Below are 16,059 nucleotides of genomic sequence, written 5' to 3'. Positions count from 1 at the left end.
TGAAATCCAACGGACTTATCCTTCATACTTGTTGTAATCGCCTTAAAAGGAATGTAGAAGCTGGCGTTGCGAGACTGCATTACTTTCTTGTCAACCACTGTCTTGGATCTCGTGAACCAGGCGAGAATGACAGCTGTTGTGGTACATACGACTGCGAAACGTCGATATAAGCTGACAATGCTCACCAACATATTATGATTGTTTTGTTGCAGTAAAATAAGTTACTATAAAGTAATGAGTTCAAGAAAGACATGACAAATTAATTTTAGACGACGTCAGAAAAGAAAGGCAACCCATTAATGACGAGAAACATGCCCACTCTCCAGGGCAGGAGATCGCTTGAAGGAACCGCCGGAAACTCCACTCATCACCTTCTCCACAGTTTTTCCTGATGCAACGCTATCTTGACCCTCAGATTTCACTGTTGTGCGATCAAACTTGTCGCCAAGAGCTTGCTTCGGGTCGGCCACCATGTTCACAGTCTCGTACTCGAGCGCCTTGATGAACATATAAAAAACACTTGCTAGGAGTGCACCGAGAATAGGTCCGACCCAGTAGATCCAATGGTATGAGGAGAAAGTACGAGTGACGACGGCAGGACCAAAGGAGCGAGCGGGGTTGACGCTGCCACCCGTGTAGAACACTCCCATGAGCTCTGCTACAAAAAGCGATAGACCGATTCCAACTGGTGCGATGAACGTGCCCTCATGCTTCTCCGTGGCCAACATGAAGATCGTGAAGACGAGTTGTGCTGTCAAGAACATCTGATGAGGTATAAGCGCATGCTGGAAGCAACGTCGACTGAAGGCATATTGCTTACCTCAATGAACAATCCTTGCACGACAGTGGTCCCGCCTCCAAGTTCAGTCCTGACAGCCAGTACGTTAGGCATCATAGCGGACACAACGCCAGAAGCCGCAATTCCACCAATAATCTGAGCCATGATGATGAGAAAACCACGTCTGTATCCCGTAGCGCCCACGACCATCATGCCGAGAGTGACTGCAGGATTGAAGAGGCCACCACTAATGCGGAAGTAAACCCAGGCGTTCACTGTCAACGAAAAACCGAACACCAATGCAATATACATGATCTTGCTTGGATTCGCACTCAAGTCCACGGCGTTTGCGCCCTCAGGAGGCGCTGTGTTGACCACATTCGTGCCGCCCAGTGCGAACAACAAAAACATGAATGTGCCAACGAGTTCGCCAACGCATGCCACGATGTGGCCTTTTATCTCCTTTGGCAGGACGTCGAGAAACTTGAGGCGACGAGCTACATGGTGTTCTTTGTGATGCGGCAATTGCGCATGGCGGTTCTTCCATGGAATACGGAGACCTCCTGTTGGGCGATCGACGTTCATGTTGGTAAAGGTGGCCGTTTGTAGTATGCGGTGGATGCAGGTGGAGATGCAATAAAGGGGTTTTTAAAGGGGAGATTGTACAAAGAGGGTAATCCTCGATGTAGTAAAGGCACAAGGTCAGGATATGAAAGTACCGGCGTTGGTCTGAATAACACAACCTGGTTTTTATGATCCGATCAAGGATTGCTTTGGACAGATGATGAGAGCCATTTATGCATTTCCTGTGTCAACTTTCCCATGTTAGGCTTCTCTGCACACTACACGTGGTGACGTGCTCAGAGAACTCCTAACAAGCCACACATCGTCGAGATCATACGCAAACATCTAGGTTAACACATACCATTACCCGTCAATGACGCAGCAAATAGGTCTTTGAGATGTGGGAAGTGTCTCCTAGTGTAAGTTCGCAGCTTAACAATGAAAGGACGCAGCTAGGTAGCTGTCATGGCATTTCAGATCTCCAAAACGCCCGTGATAGGGCAGAAAGTTTATACAATTATCCGCATTGGGCTTAAGACACCCTTGGGTATGAGCAGGGGATCTCATTACTCCACGTTGAATCGAGAAACACGGGACGTTCTTCAGAAGATCTTGATGCTAAGATGAAGCGAGTTCGGGAGCAGATGACGGCAAGCGTAGCGCCACCTTCCCGGTGCAGATCAGGGTCCAGCCATCCTACGCCATCGATTTCATGAGGCTATTGTTGATGGTTAACGTTTGACGTATATGGGAAACCTGGATGGCAAACCTTCAAACTCGAGCTTCCCATCTCAGTCTGCGCATGGACGGCCCCGCAGTCCTCTTCCCCACAGGGCCTCACGATGTGCTGGCTGAACATCTACCAATGTAAGGTGAAGCCCTACTCACATTTTGGAGTGATATATCCTCAACAATGCCAGATAACAACGTAATTACATAATGCCGTAGTGGGTTGAAAGGAGGCACATGGAAGCCCTGTCAGTTTCCGCAAATAGCTGTGCACGTCATCGAGCGGGAGTTATTGAGATATTCTGATCTCCCACGTCGTCATGACCTTCCTTAGGAGATAATCAATAGCCGCTGGATCAGGGACGTGGATGAGGAGGCATCTTGTCTAAATCTTGAGGCGTACCGCGTGGAAGACCTGGCTTAGCTGAGATCTATTGCACGCAACCGGCTACGGAGAGCTGTAACTAGTAAGCATTTTCGCAGCTGCGTCTTTTTGGTTCCCAATTTTTACGTACCGGCAAACCTTGATCAATCTTAGACTCTTGTTGGTGATCCAAATTCTTCGACAAGAAGGCGTACTTGCTTCAATCATCCAGCACCTACTGATCGCCAATATGGACCATGGATTTCAAAAGCAGGTCCACATATTCTTACAGAGAAAAATCGAATCGTTGATTTGCTGAAACCATATCATACTAAATTTGTAGGATCAGAGCGTTGGGACACCAACTGACCACCGGACTCTCGATCTGTCCACTGTATCTAGAAGAGTGTGAGCGAGGCGATGGCGGAAGAGGGTAAAATGATCGCGTATATGCGAGAGATCTACTCTGCAACTTGTCTCGACGAATACTTGTCGTTCGTGCTTGGTCTGCTTTCAAGACACTCCCCACTCCCCCACTGTTTGATCAGATGTCGATGGTGCTGTATGTAGGTAGTAGCCTTCTTAACGTCCTCATTTGGCGCAGAAGTAAAAGGCATCATGAGAGAGAGGTCTACGTATCCACCGGCGAGCTCTGAGTATGCGTGGTCAAATCCAACGTGGCGTGTTCTCTCTTAACCTTCTGGGAGGTTGTTGTACACTTTGCTCCAACTGACTCGCATGAAACCACATCGTTGCGCCACGTGCACTGCCACAAACCTGCCACGCGACCTCGAGTCCCGCCATCTTTTTTTGGCATTACGCGCCCACTGTGACGCGACCACACCTTGGCCAACATGGATTCCCAAGACGCTGAACTCTTCACACCTTGTCTGTCAGGCTGTTGCAATTCACAGCGAAGGCGATTGCGCTATGCACTCCTTGAGGCGGTGAAGCACAAGTGGCAACGGGCCTCGACTACTTGATTAGGCTTCTTCTTCTCTGCTGCAGCTACGGTTGTTAAGAATACTTTTCGTGGCCCGGAGTCAGGCTCAAATTATAATCGAAATGTCGTTTTCAGGCACGACACCAGAGTCATTACTTCCACGCTCGGATTCCCGGAATCCGGCCACGACTTGCAAGGGCATTACCAAAGCTGGTCGACCGTGTAGACGGCCAATAGATGCCAAGCCATCCGAGGATGACGGGGTGATTGCTGTAGTCTCTGTCATTGGCGATGGTGATGATGAAGAGGTTGGTGCTGCTGCATACTTTTGCTGGCAGCACAAGGATCAGGCGGAGCGGTTGGCTGCGCAGACTTCCAATGGACCGCCAACGCATCTCTATCCGCTGAAGGAGAGGAACAGTATTGATACATTGGTCGAGCGTCTTGGGGTACTTGAAGTGGATGATGCCGAAGAACCTAGTCAACGCAAGAGACGGAGTAGCAGACAGGAGCAGGGAACATCTGGGATGCGGCCACCAAAGAAAATCAACAGGCCAGCCACCTGGGATAAGGTTGAAGGACCTTTGATGTCTGTACCGAGCGATGTGATGGCAGCAAACAAACCGCATACTTATCCAGCCAAGCCGTCTTCACCGAGAACCAAGCCCAGCTTTTGGTCATCACTCTGCTGTGGCTCTGCAGATGTCGATGATATCGAAGAACCTCAACACAAGCAGAAGACGAGCCAGGCTCCCGTAGCTACAGCTACCCAGGAGAAACCACAGGTCCCTGTTCAACAACCTTCAGCACGCCCTGCAAGAGTACCACAAGACCATGGTCGACGACCCAGCAGATCCACATCACGACCTCGCACCTCACGACGCTCAAGTAACCCAGCCGTCCGCACGCCCCTAGGCGAAAAACCCGCACGGCCAATCAACAAGATGAATCGGGAGGAATCAGAGACAGCCGCCTTGCTACGCTACATTCCCAAGAACCTATCCCCACAACTAACCTCGACCCTCCTCGCCGAACTCAGCAAACCAATCTCCCCCCACGACGACGAAGGCTACATCTACATATTTTGGCTGACGCCCGACTCCGCCGGCCCCGCTCCCAAATCCGCAGCCTCATCGCTCCTCGTCCCGCCCTCATCCCGGCCGGACCAAAACCGCCGCACCGCAGACGTGCTCCGCCAATTCTCCGTCAAGAAGCCACAACAAGGCTCGCGATCGGGCACAGCCAGACGGTCGCCCAGCACCACCGACACGGCCAACAAAGACCGCATTCTCCTCAAAATCGGCAGGGCCAACAATGTCCACCGTCGCATGCACGAGTGGACGCGGCAATGCGGGTACAGTCTCTCCCTTGTGCGATACTATCCCCACGTGCCCTCTACACCATCACCTGCGCCTGCTCCACACGCGACGCCTGCGCAGTCCCGACGCCGGTCTTCGGCAGGGCCAGGAGGGGTGAGGAAGGTCCCGCATGCCATGCGTGTGGAGCGGCTGATTCACTTGGAGCTGGGCGAGCAGCGGGTTGTGAAGAAGTGCGAGGCGTGTGGGAAGGAGCATAGGGAGTGGTTTGAAGTGGAGGCGTCGAGGGAAGGGGTGAAGAAGGTGGATGAGGTGGTGAAGCGGTGGGTGGACTGGGCGGAACGGACAAATGGTAGGCTGGGCGGTACGGACGAACGAGTGATGATGTTGTTGGAGAATTGAAGCTTCTTCAAGTGGCGGTATTTGTCATCTTTCTCGGCGCTCTGGGCATATGGTGTTGCATTCTAGTTTTGCATGTTCTCGACATTTATACTTCTGCACGAGCGCTTCGTATCATATCAAAGACTATTCGTCTTCCTATCAAAGAGTCTCTGGGACATGTCCATGTTTACTTGGTCACAAGATGCAGTGCTTCAGTCTCGGTCTATGTTTTTTGAAATTATGATTTGTTTTGGGGAATTGGGGTATCTTGTGTAGCTTGGAAGCAATCCATCAATCAAAAGCGTCGGATAGCGATAATAGCCACTGTCATCTCGTCTCTTGTGTACTCATAATGGCGGTAATGGCGGTAATGGCGGCGTTCAGGGTTGATTTTGCCCGACATAGCGGACACTGTACATGGGGGGAAGGGTGATAAGGTGGGAAATAGGAGAGATTTGTGCGCCCGCTTTTTGCCTTGATAACCTTGTAGTAGAAACGCAGGACTTTTCCCTCTCTTTTTGCGCACATGGAGTCGTCATTATTGATAGGTGGTGTTGAATGGTCCTCTGTCTCATGACATCATCGGCGACGGTATATACAATGTTGAGGGTAGTCCATCCTCTAGAAGAGCCCTATGCGAGGCCGCCAGTCGTTCTCGGTGGCCGCTTTGGGGTTGACGATGATCTGGTAAGGGAAGGGGTTGGCGTCGGTGGTGGTGATGGGTGGAATGTGGTCTTTGTCGCGGTTGACGATGGAGATGATCTTGTAGGCGGCCTTTTCCACGGACTTGCTCATAGCGCGACGGACCTTGAGAACATCTGTGCACTCTGTCAGCGAGCTACTTGGAGACTTGGAGCGAGGAGAGGCGCGTACCTGTCTCCGTCCTGGGCTGTGCGAGCGTCACGTCCAGCGTCCACTGCTCCCAACAAACATCCTCGTCTGCCTTGCCGAAGAAGTACGTCTTTCTCCTCTTCTTCTCGAAGAACTGTATCGCAATCTGGCCCCGTCCTCTGGGCTGGTGGGTGCTGTCTATGGCGCGACGGAGAGCATGCGTCTTCTGCTCGATGAGCGTCTCGAGGTCCACATCGTCGATGGCGGGGAGAGTGAGGTCGAGCAGATCGCGTGTGAGGGGAGAAATCGAGGTGAAGTATCGGTGAAAGAAGATGGTGTGGAGTATGGCTATGGCACGGTCAGGGCTTGTGGTCGACAGATATCGGTGTTGGGCGACTGTGTAGTGGGGCGAAGGAGGGTGAGGGGCCCGACGGGGGGAGAGGGAGGGGGGGGGGCCGCCGAGAGTTGGGCAGGGATGAGAAAATGTGGCACAACTGCCACCTTTGGGCCGTGAAGCAGGGTGAAGCAGGGTGAAGCAGCAGCAACAGCAGGTAGGCAGAAATCTACAACTCACCTTTGACGACTTCTTCTACGCGCGCCGCATCCGCGAAGATTTCGAGATGGTACTCTGGGCGCCTTCTGGGTTCCATGCTGGCACGTGCTGGGTTGCGCTGGCCTGGAATCGGGAGAACGGTGTCCAGAGAACCCCGCGGTGCGCCGCGCGGCGACTTTGGAGGGCGAGCTTTATCGCGACAGCCTGGCTGCGACTGGAAGGCGGAGGGAGTCGACTGTTACCGGTGCAGTGTTGTTTCCATGCGTGGGAAGGGAGTGCGGGTGGGGTGCGTGATGGTGTTGTGTGTTGTGCGGAGGGTTTTTTCTTTCTTTTCTGTGGTGAATGGCGATCGAAGAATGCAGAAGCCGAAAGATGGGCAGCAAAGTTAACGATCCAGCTTTGGGCTGCGGGGCTCTCCTGCTTTTGCGGACGGACGACGACAAACGCTTGGAAAAGGGCCCGCCATTCATCATCCCGTCCATTGCAGCAAAAGAAGGGCCTGACACGCACAAAGAAGCCACATCCCTGGCCTGGCCCTGCGAACACGACGACACGACGACACGACGACACGACGAGCATGACGAACCCTATACTTCTTACTCTACTACTCTACTGCCCTCCCTCTCTTCTCCGCCTATCACGCCGCACCCGATTCTCACCCAAGCCAGCCCTACCATCATCCCTCCCACTCTTTCCACCCTTTCCACCCTTCCAACACACCCTAACAAAACTCTGTTAAACTCTAACCCGCGGCGTGACATGAACGTCCTCTGAGACACGCCTTCACCTGACACTACTCCGACTTTCTCCTGGGAAGTCATGCCAACTCATCACGGGGTGCTTCGATCAAGATGCGGTCAACTGTTTGTCAGCAGAGCACACACACACACACACACACACACACACACACACACATGTTGCCTCTGCCCTGCCGCCTGCGTAATCCCACTGCGCAGGCGTTGTGGAGGTGATGTGGTGTGTACAGTAAGTATTGTGAATAAGCCCAAAGCTCCGCTTAGAGGCGGGCCGTGAACTGCCATGTCATGCCATGCCCATGCCATGCCATGCCATGCCCAGGCCATTATGGTGATGATGCTGCTGCTGCCAGCTGCCAGCTGGAACGGGAGCAAGCAGCTAGCGACTAGAGTAGCGTTGGCCTGTCTTCGGTTCTTCGACAGACACTTGAAAGTTCGGTCTGGCATCTGTCCACCCAGTCTGGGCTCGGGAGTCTGGACACGAAGCCATTGGATGTCTTGCATCCAGCCTGGACCACCTGTTTGCCCGGCTGCCTAGGTATCCAAGTAGGTACGCCACACACACATCCAAGGCATTGTGAGACCGAGTCTGCCGAGTCAGCAGTCTGGCCATTGGCTCCATGAACCCTGCCTGCTTCCTTTCGCATGCATAGCCAGCTCGAAGTGGAATGAGATGTAAGGCAAAACATGAGAAAGCTGACCATGGCAAGCCAAGAATGACGAAGATGGGATCAGCTCTTATCTGCTGTCTCATGGTTCTTCCATTTTCATGCCATTCGTATTTATCTGGCTGGCAGTGGAAGCTAAGCCAAGTTCAATAGTTACCAGGTTTGGGGTCAACAGTCAACTGTAGGCTGGCTGCTTTGGCATACTACTTCGCAAAAGGGGCTACTATGCCAGCCGTCAATCACCCTTTCAGCTTAACGGTTTGACTTGAAATGCACGTCTTTTGAATATTTTAGAATAAGTCTTCTTTAAAAATGGCCCAGTGGTAACAGACGCCAAATGTAAAATCGGGCATGAGCTTTTGAGGCTCGACCGCCGCGCTAACCATGGACAGGCGCGTCAAGTCGCGTCGCCCCAACTTCCGTCCATTCTCGCTCGACACAACCCCTTGACAATGGCCGGCACAAAGCGCACACGCGATGACGATGATACAGACGACGGTACGCCGCGAAAACTTCGCGCTCGCATCGCAGATGGCCCACCCGAAGAGCAGGCCTGGTCGGAAGTTCAGACGCCATCAAGAAGAAACAAAACACTCCTTCTAGCAGAGAATGGCACACCGAGATCCATTCTCAAAAAGAGTGGTTTAGCAAATGGCATCACTGTTACGCCCAAGTCCTCGAGAAAGCTTCTATTCGATACACCTACCAAGCCCGCTACAAGCGACTCCCCAAATGGCACGCCAACCCTTGTACGCAATGCAGATCGCAGCGCCCGAAGGAAGAGCAACAGACGGATCCTTGAACGCACAATCCATGGCGAGGATAGTGATGAAGACGTCTTGGACGAGGAGGATATCCTGGCGGAGCAAATCTTGGGCGACGATGGAGGCGAGGTTGAGACAGGTGCTGAAGAGACCGTGGAAGAGGAGATGGCAGTACCCGAGACACCCTCAAAGCGTGGAAGAGGCCGACCAAAAGGCTCAGGCAAAGTGGGAAGGCCAAGAAAACAACGATCACCTACACCTCCGACAGAGCTGCCTTCGCATGAACAATACTTTTGGCAAAACCGCCCTGGGGCTACCAAGACCTCGAACAACACGCTGGCTGCACAAAGCCTGCTCAATCATGACGAGTATTACCAAGCGATACAATCTTACCAAGACCGCCATCAACCTGAAATGGACTTTTTAATGGAGTTACACGGCCGTGCATACGACCAATGGATTTTTGAGCTCGAAGAAGGCTTTAATATCTGCCTATACGGCTACGGCTCGAAGCGCATCATCACCGAACGATTCACTGGATGTCTATACCAACATCTTTTGAACCAAGATCCCTACAAAGGGACCAAGAAAACGCCAAAAATCGTCGTGATCAACGGCTACGCGGCCGGCACGACAATGAAGGAAGTGCTTAGTACTGTTGCGGCTACCTCACTCGCACCAAACATCAAATTGCCCAATCAGCCTACCGCCTTGCTCGAATTGATACTGGACACTCTCTCGAACAATGCACCTTCGCACCCAGTGCCAATCATACTCAATTCAATTGATTCGCCTCATCTCCGCAAGTCCCCAGCACCGTCGATGCTGGCTAGATTAGCAGCGCATCCTCAGATAAGCCTTGTCTGCACCGCCGACACACCCAACTTTCCCCTACTATGGGATGTAGGCTTGAAAACACAGTACAAATTCCTCTTCCACGATGCCACCACATTTGCCCCATACAGTGCTGAAATCGACACCGTCGAGACCGTCAACGAATTGCTGGGTCGCAGCGGCCGCCGCGTCGGCGGCAGAGACGGTGTCGGCTTCGTCTTGCGCTCGCTCCCCGAGAAAGCACGGGAGCTCTTCCAGGTGCTCGTCATGGAGCAACTCGCACTCTCCACCACGGACGGCGGCGAAATCGAAGATGAAGACGAGGAAGACCATATCCCCAGATCCAGGAAATTCGGACAGACTAGCAAATCGGGTTCTGCGCATGCGGCGCAAGGTGTCGAATACAGAGTCCTGTACCAAAAGGCCGTCAATCTCTTCGTCTGCTCCAGCGAAGTCGGCTTTCGCTCTTTACTCAAGGAATTCCATGACCATCAGATGATTGAGAGTCGCAAGGATGCAATGGGAACCGAAACCCTGTTTGTACCGTTTAGACGCGAGGAGCTCGAGGGGTTGGCAGAGGATTTGGCAGTCGAGGTGTTTTGATATACAGGTACATGTACATGTACTTTAAAAATGCAAAACTTGGTATCCCCAGACACTTTTACTTTGTAAACTATCTTCTATGACTAGATACATGGTGTCCGCCTGGCTGGCTAACCTCTGGAGCTATTTGCCGGGCTCGTCGTCGTAGGTACGCTCTCGGAATAGGGCCCTTTCGGGAACCAAAGCGGCATCCAACCGCGAAAATTTTTCCCCTCGCGCTTTCCATCTCAACATACTGTAGATTCAGCCCCTGGCAGAATTGTCTCCTACCACATACTAGTGTCAGTGTTCCCATGCATAAACAGTATTTCGGTAGGTGTATAATACCACATGTTCACCAATTTGTCATCATCGAACAGACCGGTCGCTTAGCTCAGTTGGTTAGAGCGTGGTGCTAATACGAGGCTTGAACCCGCAAGCCCGTGACGCCAAGGTCGCGAGTTCGACCCTCGTAGTGACCAATTTCTTGCTTTTTTTGCGAGTGCATGTTTCCTATTTTTGAATTCGCTTGTTGTGGATGCATTTCTTTGGCGCCTTGGAATGGGCGTGGTGACGTTAGGGTTGGGGCGAGATGAATGTGCGAGTTGCGGTTGGGCTAGAGACAGGAGCTAACTAGGCTGGATCTAGCGGGTACCGTATGATGCCACCTACTAGATCTAATCTAGTTACTCACTCACGTTCAGCTCAACCGCAGCTCGCAAGTTGCCATATGTGGTTGCAACTACGTGTACAGCAGTGTCTTTGGCGCTTTAAGGGAATAAGCTACATGTGTACAGCATGTGAAGCTCTCTGCTATGAATATGTAGATAATAATTAGCCTGCACATTGGTACGTACTCGCTGCGAGGTGGACTAAGGCGTCTTGTTTTAATTTGCGGCTGAATTAGAGCCGCCTACGGTTATTGTATACTGTGTGGACAATAATGTATAGCGATAATGATTCTTCGGAGTCTACAGATGTGTGTGTTTGAGTTCATGACGCTGTCCCTTCTCCTATAAAGATGTAATAGACGTTCCTTAAGTCGAGACAACCAATGCTGGTGGTCAGCCACCCTTATTTCAGAGCAGGTGATTAGAACGTAACAAATAGAATACCGCTATTTAAATTCTTTCGGCCACTGGATTCACTAATCCAAACAATCTCAATGCAACCATACACGGCTGTTGTCCACTTACTTTCGTGGACTTGTAGACTTGGCGCTAATGCAAATTGAATCTAGCGCCCTTTGAAAATACACCCCACCCGTGACTCGCGGTCCACATTTCGAGCCTCAACTTCTCGATACGGCATCTGCGAAAACCAACGTATCGTTTCCATCGAACATATCACCATGGCTACAATGACAGTCACGGAGACACACAAGAGGAGGAAGTTGCCAAAGGATCTGAAGTTGCCACCTGAGAATGAGCGGTACATGCGCGCCTGCGCTGATATCGCCTCTGCGCTTATCCAGGACTACGAAGCACAAGCCGATGGTTCAAAGGCGAAGAAAGATCTCAACTTGAATCGGCTAAGGGGCGAAGTGTCAAAGAAGCATTACCTGAAGAGCCAGCCGCCACTCACGGCGATTATTGCGGCGGTGCCAGAACACTACAAGAAATATATCTTGCCAAAGTTGATTGCGAAACCAATCCGTAGGTTATGGATTTTGATAGAAAACGAATAACTTGCTAAGTTCTTCACAGGGACATCATCAGGTATCGCAGTAGTGGCAGTCATGTGCAAACCACACAGATGTCCGCATATCGCTTACACAGGAAACATATGCGTCTACTGCCCGGGAGGGCCAGACTCAGATTTTGAATACTCAACACAGTCATACACAGGCTACGAACCAACATCTATGCGTGCTATTCGCGCAAGATACGACCCGTATGAGCAAGCCAGGGGACGGGTGGATCAGATCAAGTCGCTCGGCCATAGTGTAGACAAGGTTGAGTACATCATCATGGGTGGAACCTTCATGTCACTGCCAGAGTCTTACCGGGACGAATTCATTAGTCAACTGCACAATGCCCTTTCCGGGTATCAAACAAAAGACGTGGATGAGGCAGTTGCAGCAGGCGAAATGAGTAATATCAAATGTGTGGGCATCACCATCGAGACACGACCGGACTACTGTCTGGACCAACATCTATCCTCTATGCTTCGGTATGGCTGCACCCGTCTCGAAATTGGCGTGCAATCCCTCTACGAAGATGTAGCTCGCGACACGAACCGTGGACACACTGTTGCCGCCGTTGCGAAAACTTTCTGCCTCTCAAAAGACGCAGGATTCAAAGTAGTTTCACACATGATGCCTGATTTGCCCAACGTAGGCATGGAACGCGACCTCGACCAGTTCGTCGAGTACTTCTCCAACCCCGACTTCCGTACCGATGGACTGAAGATCTACCCCACGCTTGTCATCCGCGGCACAGGTCTCTACGAACTCTGGAGGACAGGACGGTACAAGAACTACACACCCAATGCACTCATTGACATTGTAGCGCGTATCCTCGCTCTCGTACCACCATGGACACGCATCTACCGCGTACAGCGCGACATCCCCATGCCGCTCGTCACATCGGGAGTGGAAAACGGCAACTTGCGCGAACTAGCACTCGCACGCATGAAAGACTTTGGCACCTCGTGTCGAGATGTGCGAACACGTGAAGTCGGCATCAACGAAGTCAAGCACAAGATCCGGCCTGACCAGGTCGAGCTCGTACGCAGAGACTACACGGCCAATGGCGGCTGGGAGACGTTCCTGGCGTATGAAGATCCCAAGCAGGATATCCTCATTGCCTTGCTGCGCTTGCGTCAGTGCTCCAAGGAGCATACGTTTCGCCCGGAGTTGACGGGTCAGCCAACGTCACTGGTGCGCGAGTTGCATGTCTATGGCTCGGCGGTGCCGGTGCATGCGAGGGATCCCAAGAAGTTTCAGCATCAGGGTTATGGGACGCTGTTGATGGAGGAGGCGGAGAGGATAGCACGGGAAGAGCATGGGAGCAGCAAGATAAGTGTCATCTCGGGGGTTGGGGTGAGGAGTTATTATGCTAAGCTGGGGTACTGGCTGGACGGGCCGTATATGAGTAAGACGCTGGAGCCACTGTGGGAAAGGGAGTGGTAGGGGGTTCAGCCTGGCGTGAGAATGCATCTTGGGCGTCTGAATCACGATTGGAACGTTGTGGCTGTAGATGAGCTGTATGTACAGAAAGGTTACATATGATGAGGATGTAGGTTATGTGATAGTCACTCCAACAGCGTACATGATCCAAGAACTAGCAAACCCTCCTCTGAACGCCGTGTGCTGTATTTCGATAGTACAACCGCCTCGCCCGTCCCTTTTGTGGACAAAGGAATCAAACACACCCCATGTAGCACGATGCTTCTCTCTCCCCTTGTTCGTTTCCTCATCCCCACGTTTGACTTATTAACTATTCGCCGGCAACATTTCCACGATTCGAGATCATGACAGGCTTATCGCGCCACGGCGGCTCTCGCGCAGGTGTAGAAGGGCTTGCAGGCCGCAAAAGACGAAGAAGCCAATGTATATGAAGACGGCACCGAAGACGACGCCAGCCACCGCGCCACCATCCTTTGGGTCCTCTTCGCTGCCCATGACGGTATTACTGTTTGTCTGAAGCCATGACGTTAGCATTCCCTATGGCTCCTACTTCTCAAATAACCATTGCTCGTGAGGATGGGAAACAGTAGCGAAAGCAGAGGTCAGCCTACCTTGAACAGCGCGCCGATAGTGGACAGAATGACAATGGCGAACAACGACACGACGATGCTATTTCGCTTGCATTAGCCTTTCTCCTGGTTGCTCCATCTTCCTATCTTTCTTGGAAATCGCACATACCAAGTCCATGCATTCATCGCTGAAACCACAGGCTTCACCATGTTGGGCGAGCTATGCTGTCGGGACTGCGCGGCGGAGGCGGGTAGCTTATCGGCTTATGGTGCGGCGGCGCTTCGAGCGCGCGGGATAGGGGAGGTGGTTCGCGTGGTGGGATGCGAGGCGAATATGGTGCGTATTGGAGCTTTCAAAGTGGACGGCGAGATGGGCGGACGATGGCGGCGATGCGGTCGTTGTTGGTGGTGTTGGGGAGTCTGCATGAACTGCCTCAGCTTAGGGTCAGTCGTCATGTCTCGCCGTGTGAGACTTGCAGGCCGCCGCGAAGAGGTCCGTGCGTTTGGTTGCTTGCGGAGTGGAGACCGAAGCGAGGTGAGTACGTCAGCGACTAGAATGGTGAGGATGGGAACAGTCGATAGTTACACGTAAGAAGACTTGGATTGTAGCAAGTATTCTTGTTGTGAAATTGTTCAGCGTAACTCATTAGCTTTATTGGCAGTAATCTCACCAGCAAAGATCCACTTCTTCAGTGTCTGAGTGGGCCATCATGCCATCATGCCATCGTGTAAGTAAGCTTGACCAGAGATGGCAATCTACATTCTACAGTTCGCGCATGTCAATAATACTGTCATTCTCCCCTGATGATTCGGTGCACTTTTAGCCAGGGAAAAGGCTTCAGGCGCACAAAGGTGGACCCATGGTAGTTCAGTAGAGTTGGCTGAGAAGTAGGATCGGACTCCTGAGCTACTAATGCACAATGCCAGACGGCAACCAAGCGATAGCTGCAAGATATTCTTGATACTCTCGTATGACGCATGCCCACTCTTAAGAAGGATTCAAAACAGTCTGAATTTAGCAGAGTACAACTGTCTTCCGTCAAGTTTGATATTGCCACACTCGGCGAGTTTCTCGTCATTTTTTGGGGTATGGATCCCTTACATGTACACAACAGTACACTGGCAGTGGACTCGCTCGACAAGAAAGCCAGTCCACTTCACTGTGAGCTTGATAGAAAGATGTAACAATGTCTAAATCAAAATGTATTCAGTGGGCGAGAGGTCGAAGTCACAGTCGCGCAGTGAAGCGCTGAACATGACTCTGGAAAGAGTCAACGTGAAATGGGATATCGTTGCGGACGAAGATTCGCTTTATCAGGACCATTCCACTGGGAAATTCTCGGTGGGCAGGACTTGAGCTCCTGAGATGCATTCAATATCTCATGATGTACCGTCTTGGAAAGACCTTGACGTCAAACAATGCCTCGTATTGGTTCGGCTTCGATGCATCTTCTTCGACCGACATTTGGATGTAGAAATAACTGTGCCAGTTCCTGCAGCTCCTGCTAAGCATATAAAGAGGATGAAAACGTGGATCGTCGTTTCACACATACTGTACTCTCCAATTGAGAAGTGATAGTCGAAACTTATTTCTTGGTACACAGCGTACTGCGGCTTATGGACGAGCATACGAAGCGGCTGGATTGAGCAATACATTGCCTGTATACCTGGGGATAAATCTGCAGCTAGGATCTGGACATGTTGCTTTTCATTGGTAAGGTGAGTGTACAGTGTGTCTGGTGAACACTGAAGGGCATGGTATCCACCTGCAGCGAATACAGGTCCAACCAGCGTGGGAGATATGCTGCATGTAGGATAACGGTGTTGAAGAAAGCAGTCTCAACACGAGCGGAAAGGTTTCGATGCTTCCTGCTTGAGTGATGCTGGTGGGTGGTGCCAGATGCGGCTAGATGTTAAGCACTCGCTAATCGTTCCTGTGCCATCCAAAGACGTCACGTGAACGCGTGAATGGCTGCCTCGCGACGCGCCCAAGGTTCTACCCCGCAACAGAACAAACCCCTGGATACCAGCTGTTGTGATACGTAGACTGCTTCACAAGATTTCGCCACAAAGGGGTCGCTTGTTCTCCTTGCTTTGCTCTTTCACGAAACTTTACACCAATTTGCCACTGGGGCCGTGAGGGCGCGATCGATTCGACGTTGGTGAATCGCTCGGCACGCGAAAGCCAGGGGTACATCTTGTTAATCTTACCCTCGATACTCTACATTATTCATCGACTGTTTTAGTGTGGCCGGGCTTTGTTAACTCCATTGCACTTTGGTTAAGACTCTCACTCGC

At 51.7% G+C, this 16,059-nt stretch overlaps 9 protein-coding genes across 9 annotated transcripts; 4 read left to right on the top strand and 5 right to left on the bottom strand.

Moving 5' to 3' along the window:
- Positions 1-296: 296 nt before the first annotated feature.
- IAQ61_011689 (uncharacterized protein) lies at positions 297-1,363 on the bottom strand (the record flags this gene model as incomplete). Its single annotated transcript, XM_003844212.2, has 2 exons — positions 297-764; positions 821-1,363. The coding sequence occupies 2 exons, from the start codon at positions 1,361-1,363 to the stop codon at positions 297-299; spliced, it is 1,011 nt and encodes a 336-aa protein (XP_003844260.2).
- Positions 1,364-1,874: 511 nt separating this feature from the next.
- On the bottom strand, positions 1,875-2,132 carry IAQ61_011688 (uncharacterized protein; the record flags this gene model as incomplete). Its single annotated transcript, XM_066099306.1, has 2 exons — positions 1,875-2,060; positions 2,112-2,132. The coding sequence occupies 2 exons, from the start codon at positions 2,130-2,132 to the stop codon at positions 1,875-1,877; spliced, it is 207 nt and encodes a 68-aa protein (XP_065950825.1).
- Positions 2,133-3,500: 1,368 nt separating this feature from the next.
- Positions 3,501-5,096, top strand: IAQ61_011687 (uncharacterized protein; the record flags this gene model as incomplete). The annotated part of the gene is made up of 1 exon (XM_003844210.1): positions 3,501-5,096. One exon carries the CDS (start codon positions 3,501-3,503, stop codon positions 5,094-5,096), a length of 1,596 nt encoding a protein of 531 aa, XP_003844258.1.
- A 600-nt stretch (positions 5,097-5,696) lies between these two features.
- IAQ61_011686 (uncharacterized protein) lies at positions 5,697-6,556 on the bottom strand (the record flags this gene model as incomplete). The annotated part of the gene is made up of 3 exons (XM_066099305.1): positions 5,697-5,893; positions 5,949-6,254; positions 6,481-6,556. 3 exons carry the CDS (start codon positions 6,554-6,556, stop codon positions 5,697-5,699), a joined length of 579 nt encoding a protein of 192 aa, XP_065950824.1.
- A 275-nt stretch (positions 6,557-6,831) lies between these two features.
- Positions 6,832-7,233, top strand: IAQ61_011685 (uncharacterized protein; the record flags this gene model as incomplete). The annotated part of the gene is made up of 1 exon (XM_066099304.1): positions 6,832-7,233. The coding sequence occupies one exon, from the start codon at positions 6,832-6,834 to the stop codon at positions 7,231-7,233; it is 402 nt and encodes a 133-aa protein (XP_065950823.1).
- Positions 7,234-8,334: 1,101 nt separating this feature from the next.
- IAQ61_011684 (uncharacterized protein) lies at positions 8,335-10,083 on the top strand (the record flags this gene model as incomplete). The annotated part of the gene is made up of 1 exon (XM_003844207.1): positions 8,335-10,083. The coding sequence occupies one exon, from the start codon at positions 8,335-8,337 to the stop codon at positions 10,081-10,083; it is 1,749 nt and encodes a 582-aa protein (XP_003844255.1).
- Positions 10,084-11,413: 1,330 nt separating this feature from the next.
- On the top strand, positions 11,414-13,195 carry ELP3 (Elongator subunit; the record flags this gene model as incomplete). The annotated part of the gene is made up of 2 exons (XM_003844206.2): positions 11,414-11,717; positions 11,769-13,195. 2 exons carry the CDS (start codon positions 11,414-11,416, stop codon positions 13,193-13,195), a joined length of 1,731 nt encoding a protein of 576 aa, XP_003844254.2.
- A 339-nt stretch (positions 13,196-13,534) lies between these two features.
- Positions 13,535-13,971, bottom strand: IAQ61_011681 (uncharacterized protein; the record flags this gene model as incomplete). Its single annotated transcript, XM_003844205.1, has 3 exons — positions 13,535-13,705; positions 13,804-13,861; positions 13,931-13,971. The coding sequence occupies 3 exons, from the start codon at positions 13,969-13,971 to the stop codon at positions 13,535-13,537; spliced, it is 270 nt and encodes an 89-aa protein (XP_003844253.1).
- Positions 13,972-14,952: 981 nt separating this feature from the next.
- IAQ61_011680 (uncharacterized protein) lies at positions 14,953-15,958 on the bottom strand (the record flags this gene model as incomplete). Its single annotated transcript, XM_066099303.1, has 4 exons — positions 14,953-15,022; positions 15,153-15,254; positions 15,315-15,346; positions 15,779-15,958. 4 exons carry the CDS (start codon positions 15,956-15,958, stop codon positions 14,953-14,955), a joined length of 384 nt encoding a protein of 127 aa, XP_065950822.1.
- Between the last annotated feature and the right edge of the window lie 101 nt (positions 15,959-16,059).

The sequence above is a fragment of the Plenodomus lingam genome, assembly GCF_022343315.1.
Source record: "Plenodomus lingam strain CAN1 chromosome Unknown scaffold_20, whole genome shotgun sequence".
NCBI classification, from domain to species: Eukaryota; Fungi; Ascomycota; class Dothideomycetes; order Pleosporales; family Leptosphaeriaceae; genus Plenodomus; species Plenodomus lingam.
Note: the sequence above shows the minus strand (reverse complement) of the source record. Positions and strands in the feature narration are given on the sequence as shown.